The 19,644-nt window shown below is 41.5% G+C and overlaps 1 protein-coding gene across 1 annotated transcript in view; it reads left to right on the top strand.

Moving 5' to 3' along the window:
* Positions 1 to 19,644, top strand: part of WDR75 (WD repeat domain 75) — a 1,027,793-nt gene that overhangs the window by 184,696 nt on the left and 823,453 nt on the right. Inside the window, exon 8 of the mRNA XM_044071106.1 lies at positions 16,882 to 16,970. Within this exon, the coding sequence (XP_043927041.1) occupies positions 16,882 to 16,970 (89 nt within the window). The remainder of the gene's footprint in view (positions 1 to 16,881; positions 16,971 to 19,644) is intronic.

The raw sequence follows: 19,644 nt of genomic DNA, 5'->3' as shown, positions 1-19,644 counted from the left end.
ATTTTATGGCATTTAGTTTTAGTCTATGACTCTGACACCAGTTGTTTGTCTGTGTCAGCCCCTCCTGGAGGACATTTGTGTCAGTGTGAGATTTAATGACAGCTCCTAATTTGCAATCATCTGCAAATTTAGTCAGCCAGAGACCACTGACATTGGCCTTGACTTCTGAGAAGTAAATGCCCAAAAGGAGCGGTCCAAGGACTGATCCCTGAAGGAGTCCACTTGTGACTGGCCTCTTTGTCGAGGTAGACTCCCCAGTTCTAACTTCCTGGGTCCTATATGTGAGCCATTTTGCTGTCCACTGGGTGACATATGGGTTTGTACCTAACTTCCTGAGTTTAACAATGCCCGAGTTGGATATTGTGTCAAATGCCTTGTCCAGGTCTAGGTAGGTAGTGTGAGCGATTTTGTCCTCATCCTTTGCTTTGATTATCTTCTCAAAGTCATCCACCAGGTTGAGTAGGCATGATCTGCCCTTGATGAAACTAACCTAGGTTGGATCCAGTGTCTAGAGGTTTACTGTATCTCTGTTGATCATCTCCATGATGATTAAGAATAGCGAGACTTATGGGTCTGTAGATTGTTAATCTTTTTTTCCCAGCTCCAGAAGAAACATGCACTGTTACAGAAGTTAGTGTAGACAAAAATGCACAATCAAATAGTGACAAAGTAAGAGTTAGATGAACATATTTGCTTTCTTTCTTTGTAGCACTGAGTTTTATTACAGGGAAAGGCACTTGCATCTGAAAACTAAGCTTGAAAGCACTGCCTTTGTTCAGACTGCAGGCTAGACCATTTATCTGAGGTGTGATGCTTGCAGTCTGTAACTGATGGGGCATATTTAAATGTCATTGTTTTCTTAAAGGACCACTACGGGCAAACAATGAAAAAACATATATATTTTTATCTTGTCATGATTTACTGCACTTCCTAAAGCTGCCTGCAGCAAAATAAGTACTTTTTCTTAATTTTATTTTTTTTTACTCTTGTCTGCCCTCATGGGGGCAGACATTGTGATTCCTTTGGAAAGCTAAATCTGTCTCAATGTACAGACTGTGAGAACAAATAGCCCTACCATTTGTTGTCAGACTAGACTTCCATTCACTTGGAATGGACCACCTGAAAAAAATGCCAAGTTTGAGACTCTTCAGCTCATCTCTCATTGACTGGTATGTGCTGAGTTTTACAAATGTTCCTACTGATGTACTAGAAAGAAACTTGCAAAAGTGTCAATAAATTACTGAGATAAAAAAGACTTTTCACAAGGAGCAGTTTTGCAAGTTTCAGTTCCTGGCCAGGTTACTCCTCCCATCTCCCCTCCTTCAGTGGGCTACAGTCTCACATTTCCAGCTTTACTAGGTTCAGCTATTTAGTCAACTTTGCATGACAATAGACATCAAAAAAATCACAGCCTGGTGTGCCACTAAAACTGTTCCCTTATATGTCTCTTCACTTCTGAATAGCATTTCCCCAGGAATAAAAAAAAAAGCACACACATCAGTCCAGAGTTTGGGCCAATCTATACATTTCTTAATGTGCACAGTAAAACATTCAGTTTATAATGCGTTCTGACTGCTGACATGGTTATCTTTACATAGTTATTCTCTTATAGCATAACCTGAACTTATGGTATTCAATGCCAAGCTTTACAACAGTTCTCAGTTTCTTAACAATGACCTCCCAAGCCTCTGATGTGACCCAGTACTTTGTCAATATACTGTAAATACATAGATTAATACAAATATTTGTGCACATATGACACGTACAATAATACACACATACCATCATTAAAACAAGATAACTGCAGTATAAATCATGTCAATATAGTTATGCTTTCTAGTTTATGACCCTGTTTGTCTATGGAAACTTCCTTTTGAATTTATGTTCATGCAGTTGTATATTTGTTGTATATTATCTTGTTTAATTGTTTCTCAATATTCTAACCACTGTGTATGCTGCATCAATTGTAAAACTCTGATTTTACTCCTTTTATATTTTCTATGCTCTTTGTACAAAATAGCATGTTTGTATAATTTATTTTTATTCATCATCATCATCATCATCATCATCATCATCATCATCACCACCTTTTTCCCATTTACATGGGGTCTGGGTATCGTATTAACTGTCACCAACTCTCTCGATTCAGTGCCACTTTCCTGGCTTCTTCAACACTCATGCCTGACTCTCGCAGATCTTCTTTCACACAATCCATCCACCTCTTTGCTGGACGCCCTCGCTTCCTCTTACCTTCTTCCTGTCTGTCCCAAATCTCCCTCACCAGATTGTCTTCTGCTTTTCTACACATGTGCCCATACCATCGTAATCTGTTTTCTTTAATCTTTTCTGCAATTGGAGCTACTTTGGCTTCTGCTCTTATGTCCTCATTTCTTCGCCTGTCCCGCAGTGTGCATCCTACCACCTTTCTCAGGCACTTCATTTCCATCACCTCTAGCTTCTTCAACTGTTAGCTGTTACTGGCCAGGTTTCTGTACCATACAGTAGTACTGGTCGCACCACTGTTTTGTACACCTTGGCATTCTTCTGTCATATACTACACCTGATACTCTATGCCAGTTGGCTGCAGCCCTTCTGATTCTAGCTTTGACCTCTTCATTCAGACTACCCTTCTCCTCAACCACCCCTCCCAGATACTTGAAGCTGTTTACCTGACGAGACCAGATGGCTTAGTGGTTAAGGTCTTCGCCTCCAATGCACAAGGTACAAGGTTCGATCCTGACCTCCGACTAATGCCTGTTTGGAGTTTGCATGTTCTCTCTGTGTCTCTGTGGGGTTTCTCCCATGTTCGAAAAACATGCTGAGTGTTTCCATCTCAAACTCACCAATGAATGGAGCTGTGGGCAGCAGCACAGACTCTACATGGTGCCCAATGAGGGGAAGAGTTGTAAAAAGACCAACCGCTTTGGGCATCTATTGTGGTGCGCAATATCCTCAAGATAGGAAAACACGGATCACAAACTGCGTGCCGTGGCAGGGCTAGCCACTTGACGGTGCAAAATATGGCTCTAGGTGATTCGGTCAATTTATTTTTATTATTTTTTATAATTGTTTACTATGTACCTGGAGCTTTTCTCCCCCGGCCTCCGCTGAAAAAGGTCATCTTGTGTCCAGTCGGACTAACCTGGTAAACCAGTGGAAAATAAATAAAAAATAAAATATACTAAGAAAATCAATATACCAAGAAAAATCCAAGAAAAAAAACACAAGGAAGAAAAATGTTTCCTTGATGCTGTCATGAAAATCCCACTCACTTATTCAGATATTATGGGCAAACATATATATATATATATATATATATATATATATATATATATATATATATATATATATATATATATATATATATATATATATATATATATATATATTATAACATATATAATATCTTTATCAAAACAATGTACCCAACCCACTAGTCATAGGTGAAGCTATAGTCAGGCACACTGATGTCCCACTCACCAGGCTAAACAAGGAGAAGGTTACTGTCAGCTGCCTGTTGGGTGCCAGGATCTGCCACATAACCCATGCACTCAGGTAACTCCACAACAAGTACAAATATGACTCTGTCATTGTCCATGTTGGTGTGAATGACCTGAGACATGCCTCCCTGGGCTACATGAAAAGAGACATGGAAGAGCTCTCCAATCATGTAGCCCATGGAGGTATGACCCTAGCCCTGAGTAGCATTCTGCCATCGCCCAGAATGATACCGCAGTACAAGGACAAAATGATTGAGTTCAACAATTGGCTAAGCTTCTGGTGTCATTCTAAGCGGATCCAGTATTTGTCTGCCTGGGACGACATGGTCGACAGACCATGATGCTTTGCCAGAGATGGCCTGCATCTGTCGCCCATGGGATTCCGGATACTGGCTAAGGCTCTTGCCGCCCCTATAGTGCCTTTTTTAAACAAGTTTCAAATGTAACAGGAACAGGCAAGCAAAAACTGAGGGTAATGCTACTCAGTGCTAGAAGTCTAAATCTCAAAATGCACTCACTCAAGGCACTCCTTAAAATGGAGAACATCGATACCTGTGCAGTGACTGAGACCTGGTTCAAGGCTCCAAAGAGAACCCCTGCACTACCAGGCTATAACTCATACCACACGTTTCGGCCACGTAACCTGGACGGGAACATCAAAGGCGGAGGTGTGCCCATATTCCTTAAGGATATCCACACCTCCAGGCTAGTTGCTCACCATAATGCATCCGAGGTTATCCAAGTGCAACTAACTCTGGGCAGAACTGCAATCCAAAATGTAGCTTGCTACAGATCCCCCATCATGCCCCAGCATTCCCACTCCTCTTTTCTTGATATACTGGAAAATATTAGGGTTCAAATACCCTGATAATGGGCGATTTCAGCTACCCTACCATTAACTGGGAAAACTACTCATGTACCAACTCCTTCGCTCAGTGCTTTCTGGAATTCATAAACTCCAGTGCCCTGGATCAACTTATCCACACCCCCACCAAGGGCAACAATATCCTAGACCTAGTCATTACCAACATAAATGACTGGTGTTCCACACCCGAAGTCAACCCCTTGTTGGTCAGATCCAACCATAAGCTAATCACCCTAGATATCCACATCCCGCCCCCACCCCCATTAAGGAAACCACGGTAAAAAAATTTCTCCATAGCCAACTTCTTACTTCTTAAGACAGAAGTGACGAACTTCATGATGACACCCATGCAGATGGACAATACAGTTAGAACTGCTTAATCCTACACAAATGCACTTTATAAGCACTTACATGAGTGCATGGATCGTGCTATCCCAAACAGAACCAAGAAGCTATCCTCCAAAATAAGGAAGCCAATCTGGTGGTCCCCTGCCATAAACAAACTGTACAACAGAAGGAAGAAACTGTTGCAAAAGTGAGTAAAATCCCATGACTGGTTGAGCTCCCTGATCAGCCTCAGTAAGTCGCTGAGATCCCTTATAAGAGCATCCAAAGCTAGCTATGAAAATAAAATCGCCACTGATTCTATGGACAACCACAAAGCATTCTATAGCTATGTCAAGAATCTCAATGGCAACACTCAGATCTGCTCTGAGTTACAGCACAACGGCATGAAAATTACAGAACCAATTGATATTGCCAACATTCTGGCAGATAGGTTCAGTGCTATCTTTACCACCCTCTCACACCCTAAAGGGCCCGCATCTATACAGGAAGAATGCAGAGTCCCTGTAATCACAACTACACAGGTAAAAGCTGCACTCTCTAAAACCAAAAACATTGCTTCCATGGGACTGGACAACATCGCAGGCTGCATTTTACATGAACTTCAGAACGAACTGGCTCCCCACCTAAGCACCATGTTCAATCATAGCCTCACATCAGGTTTTGTGCCCACTGAATGGTGCATAGCAACAGTTATCCCACTCCTCAAAGGGGGAGCCACCACTGATCCCTGGAACTATCATCCTGTTAGCCTGATGAAGTTGGTCTGCAAGGCCATGGAACGTATCATCATGGAACTCATAAACAAAGACATTGGTAACCTCCAAACTCTGGACCCCACCCAGTTCGGGTTTGTGAAAGGCAGATCATGCATCCTGAGCCTAATCGACTTCTCTGAGGCAGTCGATGAGGCTAAGGTGGTTCACACAGCCTATCTTGACCTCACCAAGGCTTTTTACACCATCCCCCATTCTGGAATTATAGCTAAACTCACTAAACTAGGTATAAATCCCTATGTTACAAGATGAGTTGCCAACTGACTCACTGACAGAACCCACACTGTAAAGGTTGCAGACTCCAAATCTGACATCAAACCAGTGACAAATGGAGTACCATAAGGTTCATTCCTGGGACCTCTCCTGTTTGGTATCTACTTCTCTGAAGTACAAGCTAACACAGAAAGCCTCTGGCTAACTAAGTTCGCAGATGACTGCAAACTAGGAGCCCTAATGATGTGGACATCCTACAGAAGGGCCTCACTGAGACAGATGCCTGCTGTTAGAGCCATGGCCTCAAGCTCGATGCCAAAAAGTGCACTGTCATTCCCTTTGGTAAAAACTCTGTACCCGTGAGCTACCGGTTCCACTTCATATCATCAAAATGTCATTTCATCGAAATTCAAATCATCGAGACCAAATCGTCGAAAACTCATATCATCGAATCTCAAATCATTGAAAACTATAAAGCAACTAGAAATAACATTCCACAAAGTTTTTACTACGTTTATGCAGGGGGGGGGCAAGCCCCTCTGCACCCCCCATGTGGGAGCCCCCCACACCCCCATAATTAAATATAACAACTCCAAGGTCACACTACTGTGGGGGAAAACCCCACTGTAGTGCGACCTTGGAGTTGGTATATTTAATTACGGGGGTGTGGTGGGTGGAGCCCCCACATGGGGGGTGTAGGGGGGCTTGCCCCCCTGCATAAACATAGTAAACAGTGTCTAGGATGTTATTTTTAGTTGCTTTATAGTTTTCAGTGATTTGAGATTCGATGATACGAGTTTTCGACGATTTGTTCTCAGTGATTTGAATTTCGATGAAATGAAATTTCGATGATATGAAGTGGAACTGAGCTACCACATAGGTGGTAGTCTACTTAACACCGAATGTGTGATGAGACCTTGGGACCCAGGTGGGCAGTAGTCTCTCCTTTGATAATCACATCACTACAGTAGTCAGGAAGTCCTTCTACATGCCACACCTCATCACAAAAGGGTTCTCATCCAGGAAAAAAAGAGGTTATTGTTCCCCTTTACTTGACACTCATTAGACCCATTATAGAGTACAACACCCCTTTTGGAATGTACCTCACAAGACATTTGCAGCAGCTGGAAAAGCTACAGAAGTACCTCACAAAGAGGATTACTGGCCTCAAACAGATGCCCTCCACTGACCATCTAAAAAAATTCCAGCTTTACTCCATAGCATATCGCCTACTCTGAGGTGATTTCTGCCTAACATATAAAGCTATGTCAAACCCAGAGCTGTTGGACATGCTACACCTAAAGAAAATCCCAATCCCTCTGAGCTACACGTTCTAGGGACCTAAACCTTGTCACCACAATAAACAGGACATGCTGGAGAGAGAGATTCCTGTCCCAGAGACTTCCCATATTCTGAATCAAGCTACCCATCTATGTCAAGCAAAGTTCCTCATTAGCACTTTTCAAGAAAAATCTTTGAGTGGATGGGAGATAGGAAAATATACCCTGGGAATCACTTCTCTGGCTCTGCTCGACAGTGGCGCAGGAAAATAACTTTCTTGGGTGGCATAAGCCAGGGAAACTTGTTGGCTAGGCTTACTTAGGCCCTTAGGCCAATAGCCTAGTAACTACCTTTGAACCTATTGTTAGACTAAATACTATATTATGTAGCATTGAAATGTGCTAACATTATATTAGCCATAAAGCAAATTTCAGAGTGCAAAAGTTCAAATAGTGGATAAAGAGGAGGAGGGGAAGAGAAGAAAGAGTGAGAAAAAGTATTTGTTAGAAGTAATAATTAGGGTAGATATGGGAGGGAGGAGAAAAATGAGTAAAAGTTGGGCTTCAGGCCAGTTATTTTACATTAAGAAGGTTTGTGGTCTGCACTCTTGTGGGAGAAGAGGCTGGACTCTGCCTTTCTGAGCTGGGAATTTCTGGTTAAAGGTTTATAGTGCCTGAATATTTGAACTGTATCTTTCTGAAATTGGTACACATTGTTTGCTGTAGCATAGACTAGATCCAGGCCTGCTGAATCTAGCTTTGTTTATATGTGTGTTGTTTGTTTGCTTGTTATTTTCTGTGGATCACTAGTGATATCTGCATTGCTTACTGTACTTATTTCCTTGTTTCACTTGAAAGAAAGTTACTATTTGTCGCTACCTGTAACACATTGCACTTAAATTACCTGGCACTTGCTCACTAAAGCAATTATATAAGTCAGCACTAAAAATTAAAATCACTACACCCTCACTCCCCACTGGCCCTGGTTTTCATTATTCTAGCATGTCCAAAGGTCAGTTGTCAATCTCCTCTCGGTCCAGCTGGTGAATCTATCTTGAGGCAATGTTACAACTGCCTCATGTACACAGACAACCCTCTCCTCCTCCCAACAAATTCCAACACATGTGAGAGATGCAACCATATAGCCAAACTGGAGGCTAAGCTCTCTCAACTCAGTACTGGCATAACCAGTCAGGAGGAGAAGGAAACCACACTCACTACAATTCCAGTCTCACATAGACCTACCAAGACAGCAAACCAAACACATAATCACACAAAACATACTGGAGGCTCTAAATAAAGATCTGCTGAAGCAGCAGAGACCTGCAACACATATCTCACAAAGCCAAACAGTCACAGCCCTTAAGACTAAACAACACACCTGATACACTTGTAATAGGTGACTCTATCGTCAGGCACACTGCACCAGGCTGAACAAGGAGAAGGTCACGGTGAGCAGCCTGTCGATCCGCCACATAACACAAGCACTCAGGTTACTCCAAGGCAAGTACAAATATGACTCAGTCATTGTCCATGATGGTGTGAATGAGACTACATGAAAAGAGACATAAAGGAGCTCTCTGAGCATGTAGCCCAGGCCGTATGACACTGACCTTGAGTAGCATCCCTCACCAAGAATGATGCCACAATATGAAGACAAGATGATCAATTTCAACAATTGGCTTAAGTACTGGTGTCATTCAAAGGGGATCCAATGCCTGTCAGCTTGGGATGATATGCTCAACAAGCCATGATGCGCTTGCACCTGTCACCCTGGGCTTTGGATATTGGCAAAGGCTCCCATAGTGCCTTTTAGGCAAGGCTCAAAAGACAAACCCACCTCCATAGGTATCACAAGGGATAAGAAACTAAGAGTAATGCTACTCAATGCCAGAAGTCTAAACCTCAAGATGCAACTCTCCTTAGCATGGAGAACATCGATATCTGTGCAGTAACAGAAACCTGGTTCAGGGCTCCTGGCAGCACCCCAGCACTACCAGGTTATACCTCATACCATGCTTTTCGGCCCCAAAACTTGGACCAAACCACAAAAGGAGGGGGAGTATTGATATTCATCAAAGATACCCACACCTCCAGGTTGGTGGCCATCAGAGACTATCCATGTGCAACTAACAGTGGGTAAAACTGCCTTCCAGTTTATAGCCTGCTACAGACCACCCTCCCAAACCCAGGAACCCCACTCGGCCTTCCTGAGAACACTGGAAAATATGGAGGTCTCTTCAAACACCATTATATTTTCAACTACCCAAACATAGACTGGGAGCTCCAACACCCTAGCCCAAAGGTTCCTAGAATTTATAATCTCAAATGCTATGGAACAACTTGTTACCACTCCCACAAGAGAGGAAAACATACTGGACCTGATCATCACCAACATGGGGACTCTATGCTCCAGACCAGAAGTGTATCCCTCACTGGTAAGATCAGACCATAAACTAATCTCACTGGATATTCACATCCCAACCCCACCCCCTGCCCAGAAAAACCACAGTGAAAAACTTCTCTAAAGCAAATTTCACACTCCTCAAAACTGAGGTGGAATCCTTCAAAGCCCCCGGACCTGTGGAAAATAGAATCCTTTATAAACGCATTCTATGAACACCTTCAGGAATGCATGGATCATGCGATCCCAAATAAAACCAAGACCCAATCCTCCAAAGGCAGACGTCCTGTCTGGTGGATCCCAGCTGTAAACAAACTATACAATAGAAGGAGGAAGCTACTAAATGATAGAGCAAAATCCCAAAAAGGGAAGGCATCACTGATCAGTATTAGCAAAAACTACGGGCACACATAAAATTGTCTAAAATTGCACAGGACACTAAGGATAATCACAAGGCTTTCTTTAGTTATGTTAGGAACCTGGGTGGAAATTCCCAGATATGCTCAGAATTAGTCCAAAATGACAAAAAATACACCGAACCCACAGACATTGCCAACATCCTAGCTGACAGGTTCAGCGATACTTCTCCCCTCCCCACCAACCCTGACATCTCAGATGCTCAGGTAAGAGCAAACAGCATCAATGGGACCAGATGGTGTCCCGGGCTGCTTCCTACATGAACTCCAAGAAGAGCTAAACCCAAACATAAAACTACTGTTCAATCTCAGCCTTACTACAGGATATGTGCCCAAAGAGTGGCGTACAGCAACAGTGGTCCCTCTCCTTAATGGTGGTGCCTCAACGGATCCTGGAAACTATCGCCCCATAAGCCTGACTAGCTTGGTCTACAAAGCTATGGAAAGGATCATGGACCTCATAAATAAAGATATTGGGGACCTACAAACACTGGATCCTACCCAGTTCGGCTTTGTTAAGGGCAGATCCTGCCTCTTAAACCTGGTTGATTTCTTTGAAACAGTCACCAAGGCCATTGACGAGGGGAAGGTGGTCCACACAGCCTACCTGGACCTAGCCTTCGATACAATACCCCACTCGGGCATTATAGATAAGCTCACCAGCTTAAATATAAACCCCTATGTCACTAGATGGATTGCAAACTGGCTCAAGGACAGAACCCACATGGTTAGAAGTGCTGGAGCCATGTCAGACTCAAACCAGTTACAAGTTGTGTCCCACAGGGCTCAGTCCTGGGACCTCTCTTGTTCGGTATATATTTGAGGTACAGGCCAACACGGAAGGACTGTGGCTGACCAAGTTCGCAGATGACTGCAACTTCAGTCGACACAAGCATCCTCCAAAAGGGCCTCATAGAAACAGACAACTGGTGCCAGAGCCATGGCCTCAAGCTAAATGCCAAAAAGTGTATAGTCATCCCCTTTGGCAAAAACTAAGTGCCCACAAATTACCACATAGGTGGTAATCCATTAAGTACAGAAGAAGTAATTAGGGACCTGGGGACCCAGGTTGATAGCAATCTCTCATTTGACAACCATGTGAGCAAAGTGGTTAGAAAACATTTTATATAGCCCACCTAATCATGAAGGGATTATCTAGATCATTACTCATCCCTTATCAGGCCCATAATTGAGTACAGTGCCCCTTTGGGATGTACCTTACCAGACACCTGCAGCAACTGGAAAGACCCCAAAAGTACCTCACCAAGAGGATCAAAGGGCTCAAACAGATGCCATATGCTGCCCGGTTAAAGAAACTCCAGCTCTACTCAGTGGCATACCGCCTGTTCAGAGGCGATCTGTGCCTGATGTATAAAGCCATGTCCAACCCGGAATTAATGGACATGCTGCACCTCAGAAAATCCAAATCCCAAGACTTGAACCTCAGCACTGAAATAAATAGGACATGCTGGAGGGACAGATTCATAACCCAGAGGTTCCCTTCCCTCTGGAATAAAATCCCAGTCCAGGTTAGGCAGAGTCCCTCATTGACTCTCTTCAAGAGGAATCTTGATGAGTGGATGGGAGATCGTAGGTTTCATCGGTTATCACTTCTGTGTCACTGTTAGACAGAGGCACAGTATACTAACCTCGAAAAAGGGCATAGCAAAATAAATTTAAAATTGGTGGCGAAAGCCAAACACATTCTGGCTAGGCTTATAAATGCCCTAGGGCAGATAGCCTAGTATGAACCTATTGCAAGTAAGAGAAATGAAACCAAGGAAAAGAAGAAATAACATGGACAACAAGATTTACTGTGTGTGTGTGTGTGTGTGTGTGTGTGTGTGTATGTATGTATGTGTGGTGTAAAAGAACTATAAAGCAAATCTGTGTGTGGTGTAAAAGAACTATAAAGCAAATCTGCACTGATACCTGCTTGCTGCCCTGCTGAGGGGGACACTTGTGCAAGTGCAGTGGACTGGCTCCAGTAGGAAGGGATGGCAGCATAACTCTCAATATTATAGAACAAGAAATCTGGACAAGGCCATAAATAATAGGGGACAAAGGCCCAAAAATGGGACAATTTATAAATATTGCACTTACAGACTTTGAAAGTTGATAAACAGATTTTGCATTATTGTGAATTTTCTTAAGGATATGAAGTCTGAAAATCAAATGTCTGTCAACTTTCTGACTTCAGTGTTCAATGATTTGCCAGTGATTTGACAGAAAACTGCAATTTTATGAAAACCAGACAAGAAATCTGGACTTTCTGCAGAAATCTGTACTGTTGAGAGATATGGATGGGAGTCTTAAACCAACACCCATCAATCATTTTTATTTGTTTGCCAAAGCCATTACAGTAGTGTTTTGCAGAGAGGTGGGAAAAGCCTTAAATTTGACTGGTATGTTGTATGGGTGTGGGTAGCTGTGTTTGTGGAAGGTTTAGGTGTGCCTTTGTAAATGTGGTGTGAATGTTATGGATTATGAAATGGAGAGATTGAGTAAAATTGTGCTCAGTGAAGTCCCTAGCAATTTCATCACTGCTTGATTCAGACATATACATTCCCCTGTGTTTGTCAATCCTATGTTTGAGTGCATTGTTTTGGAGTGTGGTATCACTGCTACAGCTGCAGCTACTCTTTCAATACAAGTATCTGCTTTGGAAGTTTTCTCCAGGAGTCTGTTGCTGAGAGGATGGGAGACATGCTACAGGTATACAACCAAGACAAACTGGATAAAGCAATAGTAAGCAAAAGTACTAGGTCATATCAGAGGCTTGGGAGGTCATTGTTAAGAAACTGAGAACTGTTGTAAAATTTATCATTAAATACCATACATTCAGGTTATACTATAAGAGAATAATTAATTAAAGATAACCATGTCAGCAGCCAAAATGCATTACAAGTTGAATATTTTACTGTGCACATTTTAAATGGATAGACTGGCCTAAACTGTGGGCTGATGCGTTTGCTTTTTTTTTTTTTTTTTTTTTAATTCCTGGGAAATGCTATTCAGAAGTGAAGAGACATAGAGACATACAAGGGAACAGATTTAGTGGCACACCAGGCTGTGATTTTTTTTTTATGTCTATTGTTATGCAAAGCTGACTAAATAGTTGAATCTAGTAAAGCTGGAAATGTGAGACAGTAGCCCACTGAAGGAGGGGAGATGGGAGGAATAACCTGGCCAGGAACTGAAACTTGCAAAACTGCTCCTTGTGAAAAGTCTTTTTTATCTCAGTAATTTGTTGACACTTTTGCAAGTTTCTTTCAGAGAATGTGTAGTACATCAGTAGGAACAACATTTGTAAAACTCAGCACATACCAGTCAATGACACATGAGCTGCAGACTCATAAACTTGGCAGTTTTTTCAGGAGTTCCATTGTAAGTGAATGGAAGTCTAGTCTGACAACAAATGGTAGGGCTATTTGTTCTCAGTCTGTGCATTATGGGACAGATTTAGCTTTCCAAAGGAATCCTGATTTCTGCCCCCATGAGGACAGAAAAGAGTAAAAACAAAATAAAATTAGGAATGAGTACTTATTTTGCTGCAGGCAGCTTTGGGAGGTGTAGTAAATCATGGCAAGATAAAAAATATATGTTTTCTTCATCATTTGCCCATAGTGGTCCTTTAATGGCTCTGTTGGGATAAGTGGCCTAACTTAATTACTGTGCCACTCTTAATAGCTGTTGTGATGTAACCAATTAGGCAAACACAGGAAAGAAAGACAAACATAATTATTAAATTATGTTTTTTCTGTATGTGAAGTGTTTTGTGTTGGATTACATGGAAGGAAAAACACTTTTCGATAAGAAAACTTGACTTTTAGGTGGAGTTCTTTAAGGTCTACAACTCAGCATAAAAAATAATTAAAATTGGCCACTTTAGAAAGAAAAAGAAGTAACAGGCACTAAGGATACTATTCTGTGTTTATCCCAGTTGTCTTTTAAGTTGTCATTGGAAAGCAAGAAATGGTAATTTAAACCTGATTGACTTAAAGAAAACAGGGTATGCATGAAAACACCTGCAAGGTCAGTGCATTAACAGGAACTCAGGGGCTGTGATGTAATATTTTAAAGCCAAACGCTGCATTGTGGTATACCTAGAGGTAGGCTAAAAAATAAAGATGTCGGACCTAGATGAAATAAACGTGTTTTTTTTTTCAGTTTGTGGGTACAGTTCTCCTTTAACCGGCGTTTAGCCAGTCTTATGCCCTACTGTTTGCCACATGCAAATTGGGAGTCACTGTCAAGTCCCACTCTGACATCCAAACTCTGCAGCGAGAATTTGCACTTGTAAATACTTGATGTACTAAAAGCGAAATCAAATTAAATTAAAAAAAAGTACAGTATTAGGTTCATAGGTGTGTACTGGGCTAATGGCCCTGGAGGCTTTACAAGCCTAGGCCATTGGATTACCCTGTCATTATGCCACCCAACCTTAGTTCCCAGTGCATCTGTCAAGTAAAGCCACTGACATGATCCCTGGGGTGAATTATCTATTTCTCATTCACTCATCAAAATTTCTCTTGAAGAGGACCAGTGAGGTGCTCTGCTTGACATGTATGGGAAGTCTATTCCATAGCATGGGCAGGCTCTGGGTTATGAACCTGTCCCTCCAGCATGTTCTGTTGCGTGTCATAATGAGGTTGAGGTGTATGGAGCATGTGGTGCAGAGGGATTGGGATTTCTTTAGATGTAGCATTTCTAACAGAGCTGAGTCAGACATGGCTTTGTAAGTCAAGCGGAGATGGTCTCTGAGTAGGAAATATGAGACAGAGAATAGTTGGAGTTTTTTTTTAGTCTGTCCATATAAGGCCTAGGATCCTCTTTGTGAGGTACTTTTGCGGCCTCTCCAGTTGTTGCAGGTGTTTAGTGAGGCACATGCCAAATGGGGCATTGTACTCAATGATTGGCCTAATGAGGGAAGAGTAGAGGGAGACAATGACTTCTTTCTTCCTGGATGCAAAATCCTTAGTAATGAGATGTGCCACATAAGAGTTTCTGACCACACTGGCAATGTGGTGGTCAAAAGAGAGGTTGCTGTCAACCTGTGTTTCCAGATCTCTTATAACGCCTTCTGTGTTCAGTAGAATACCATCGATGTGGTAATTCATGGGAACTGTTTTTTCCAAAGGGGATGGACTACACATTTTTTGGCATTGGGCTTAAGGCCATGGTTCTGACACCAGTTGTTTGTCTCAGTGAGGCCTTTCTGTAGGATGTCAACATCACTCGGGGAGTTAATAGCTCCCAACTTGCAATCATCTGCGAACTTTGTAAACCAGAGTCCCTTCGTGTTGGCGTAGACTTCAGAGAAGTAGATGGCAAACAGGAGAGGACCCAGGACTGAACCCTGTGGGACTCCACTCATGACTGGTCGGCATTCTGACTTGGAGTCAGGTACTTTCACACTGTGGGTTCTACCTGTGAGCCAGTTTGCAACCCACCTAGTGATATAGGGGTTGATGCCTAGTTTAGTGAGTTTTTCTATGATTCCTGAGTGTGGAATATCATAGGCCTTGGCCAGATCAAGATAGGCTGTATGAACCACCAACCAGTATTGGCACTTTAGGTAGATAACCTCTTACTTGCAGCATACAACATAAGTAGTGTTAAGAACCTTGGAATATTGGTTGATAATTCTCTTTCTTTTGATTGTCATATGGTGACAGTAGTCAGGAAATCATCTGTTTAGTGGAGCTAATAACCAAGGAAATATTCTGATCTAAAGAGGTCATTGTTTTCTTATGTTCAGCATTGATTAGGCCAGTTATTGAGTACAGATGTACCTCACTCAACATATCAAACTAGGATGTCAAAGGTTCTTTACTAAGATTACTGACTTGAAAACCCTAAGCTCTCAAGAAAGGCTAGTAGAGTGTCCCTTTCATTTAATGTTTTATAGACTCATGAGGTGAGCCCATGAGTGGCCTTCCTTGCTATTAGAGACCCAGTGGTCCTGGACATCTTGTTTTCCTCAAATGAAATACTCAAATTAATATTGAAAGTGTTAACCTGAATCTCCACCAGCAGGTAAGTAAAACATGGTGAAAAGTTTGGTTCATTGTGCAGCACCCCCCCACACCTCTGGAACAGACTCCTCCTGCAAATTAAGCATGGTGGTCTGTATCTTCCGATGAGACTTGGATGGTAGGATGTGTACTCGCAGACCCTCTCTGAGATTGAGTGGTCTAACTTTCCTTGACAGAGGGAATGGTATGAGGGTGTGTACTGGGAAAGGTATAAGTGGTCTTAAGACTTAATTGCCTGGAATTTTATATTATTCCATGATCCCCCAGTCTAGTCCATAACCTTAAGACCCATCAGTTCCTGCTTGGGTAGCCCTGTTTGCTTTGTCATCCATTCTTCAATGGTTGTAATAGGAGGTAAGGAGTAGACTGGGTTGCTATTCCTGTGGCGCATAATGCCCATCCCTCCAGTGGGGCATCCTCTTTCCTACTATTAGCTCCCAAAGCTCTGCATTATGATTCTGACCATAGGGAACTTGCGTCTTCATGCTGAATCAGTCTACTTCCATGCGTGTACACCACTGCAATGTGTACCTGAGTTGTGCTCAGTGGATGCAACAGATACTAGTCCTGATTGTGTCACTCAGGTGATGAGACAGAGATACCTCCCATCCCATAAGATAGGCCAGCAGCTGTCATTCACTCCTGTTCTCCCCTGCATGCGCTTTTATGTCTTCCTTCTACTAATAAAAGCTCCATTTGTCTGTCTTTTATGTATTGCAATTATAAGCACTGTTTTTCAAAAATGTTGATGTGTCCACATCTTAACATTGTGCCGTTCCTGCAGATGGACAAACTTTACATTTGCCTCTGAGTATTGTATCACGCTTACTGTTACATTAATTAAAAAAAAGAGTCCATGTTTTTTTTTTTTGTTGGTTGTGTGTCTGATGATTCCTTTTCCTTGGATCATACCTAGGCAAACTTCTGACTTGGTGAACCTGAGTCCACAATTTAAAACTGATCCATGTTTGTATAGGCAGTACAGAACACTTATTCAGGTTTTACCACATTTCAGAATTTATGTGAGTTGCATTTCTTTTGCAGGAGAAATTTCAACAGCAAGAAGGAGTACACTTATACTTCGCTGCACTGGCACCATGATGCAGTAAATGATCTGGCATTTTCTGCTGAAGGTGAGGTTTGGAGCATTGTACTTGCATAGGAGTTGAATGTAGTCTGAAAATCGGATACATTTGTCAACCTTATGTTCATTATGCTGTGGTATTGGCTGTTGTGTGACAGCATCTTTCAAAACTAGATTGAGTCACTTACTGTAATTTTGGGGGTTATGTGCCATTTAAGATTTTGTCTGATGTGTATGTCTTGTGTTGTGCAGTGCATTACTCATCCTGCCATTTAAGTTGTGTAGCCGTATGTGAACCTGGTTGTATGTAGGTGCATTCCTTTACTGAACTGCATAGTAATTATTTTTTTTAACACTTTGGTTAGGAACTGCTGACACACCAGATGCAACTGGATCCTTTCTTTTTTCGCTTTCATTCTCATTTTCTGATTTATTGACATTTGATTATGCAGAGGAAGGCATTCTTCAGTGCTGTTGCAGCCTCATGGTATTTAACTGGCTGGGTTGCAGACCCCCATTGAAAGGAGAAAGTGAAAAATGAGCATCTGACTATGGCTGATCTTTTCTAAGAAGGAGGAGACGTGCTTGATGCTGCAACAGCAACTCTGGGGATGCCTGGGGAGAGCATGTTTTGGTAAGTGAATGTATAGTGGATGTTCTCATTTCCTTTGCCGTCATGGGGTGTGGAACCGTGGAAGCTTGATCTTCAGATTGGTGACCAGACATGTCTCTGCCTTGGAGGGAGGAGGGACTTAAAAGGTAGACCACAATTAAAAAAAAATCCTGGTGCAAGGGCTTTTTGACCTCACTGCTGTTCTGTCACTGAGTGGTCTTAAAGTGAACTATTAGATAACACTGGACAGTTATGTTGGAGCCAAACATCATTGGCTGCATAGTGAAAAAGTTATCTGAAAATAACCCCATCTTAGACCTTCTCTCCCTTCCCAATTTCAGATGCTCCTTTTTCGTACAGTGGTTAATTTCATCCTTACCTTACTTTGCAACTATTAACACTAACAAACACTAGTTGAGAGAAGGGGTCCATACGCTTTTCCTTGGACATCAGTTGCTTAATGCTTCAAATGTGTGCAATGTCTTTAGTCAAGTGGGTTGACTGCATGCCAGTTGTTTTTGAGTTCATATGTTTTTATTGTAAGTGTGATATGCAAGTTAATTAAGCTAGCTGTATATGCCAACAGAATAGTTAATCTGTCTGAAGTACCATCTTGTCTAATTTTTTGCTGTTACTGCAAAAAAGCTTGAACACATAGCAGTGTTTCAGACCAAGTTGGTAATATATAATGTCTTTTGTGTTAGTAAGTACAGAATTAAAGAGAAGTGAGTGGAGTGGACAGTGTAGAGTCTACATTTCCACCCTTTACAATGTTTTAACATGGATGCATGCACAGATGTAATAAAAAAAATCAGACTTGAGTTTTGATAATGGTAAGAGGAGTTTAACAACTCGTAATTTTCTGCAACAAATATTCAACAGAAGCAGTGGAAAATTGAGCTGCAAGTTTGTCAGTTTGATTGGGGTTATCAGTTTTGCGTTGGCTTTTTGTAATTTGTTTTGTAACTTAAACAGTTGCACTGGGCATATGTGTCAGTGTGCAGGACCCCTGTAAGTTATCATCAGTGGAAGCTTCTTGTGACTTCTAATCCGGACACTTTTCTGAAAGCTGTACCTATGATTTAGAAATGACGTTATTTCTTTGGCAGAAGACTTTAGCTAAATTATTGTCAGAAATGAAATTGTTCCTAGAATCAGCAACACAATGGATTTATCAAAAGTCAGCAGGTGCTTATTGTAAGGATTACTTCTACAGTATGATTCATCATTTGTGAGTTTGTCATACAGATGTTTTATTATCTAGCTTGACTTTCAATACTTTTAGACATTCTTGCAGATGGCAGTTCTGCCCACACGATGACTGGTCAGTAAGGATGCATGTTATAAAGGAAGGAAGCACCCATGCTATCTTCATTTTTTTAATCTGCACACAGTGTTTGTAGGCTTGTCCTTCTGACTAATTAATGGTAATTTCAGAACTGATTAGTGTCACTTTTGGAAATTTCTTAATTTTTTTTATTTATTTTTTTATTTTATTTATTTTACATTTGTTGACTGGGCCAGTCTAGCTGGATATATGTCCATTTTCAGTAGAGGCCCGGGGAAATAAGCTCCAAACTTCAATTACAGTACATATCTACAGAAGTACATACATGAGATCGACTACATTAATAATAACTAAAGCAGTATTAGCTAAAAAGTGGTTACAGGTATATAGAGTATATAACATAAAATATTGACTAAACATAATACAATTTATCATGAGGCTGCATTTTAACTGTTCAGAAAGATTGATTGTAAAACACACAATATAATTCTAGATATAAGAAGGGAAAAAAAGGAAAGTAAGACTGGAATAGAAGTTGAGTAAGAAAGTTCTAATCGTGAAGACTGGAACTTTTATGAGAGTATACTAATAGGTAAGGCTAGGTAGTAGAGGTAGAATGGTAGTTGATTTCTGATGAGATTGTTACTGAGCTGAGACAGTGAGGTAGAAACAGGTAGCTAGAGCATATAAGGTGGGGTTGAAACAAGTAGTGAAAGCATGTAGGTTAGTCAGGTTTAGTACAGAGGCACATCCAATGTGTTTTAAGGAAGAGCTTAAGTTTATTTTTGAACAAGGAAATAGAGGGAAGTGTTGAAAGTTCAG

The sequence above is a fragment of the Protopterus annectens genome, chromosome 5.part0, assembly GCF_019279795.1.
Source record: "Protopterus annectens isolate FY-2018-M chromosome 5.part0, PAN1.0, whole genome shotgun sequence".
Taxonomy (NCBI): domain Eukaryota; kingdom Metazoa; phylum Chordata; order Ceratodontiformes; family Protopteridae; genus Protopterus; species Protopterus annectens.
The sequence above is the reverse complement of the archived record's forward strand: the minus strand, read 5'-3'. Positions and strand labels throughout refer to the sequence as shown.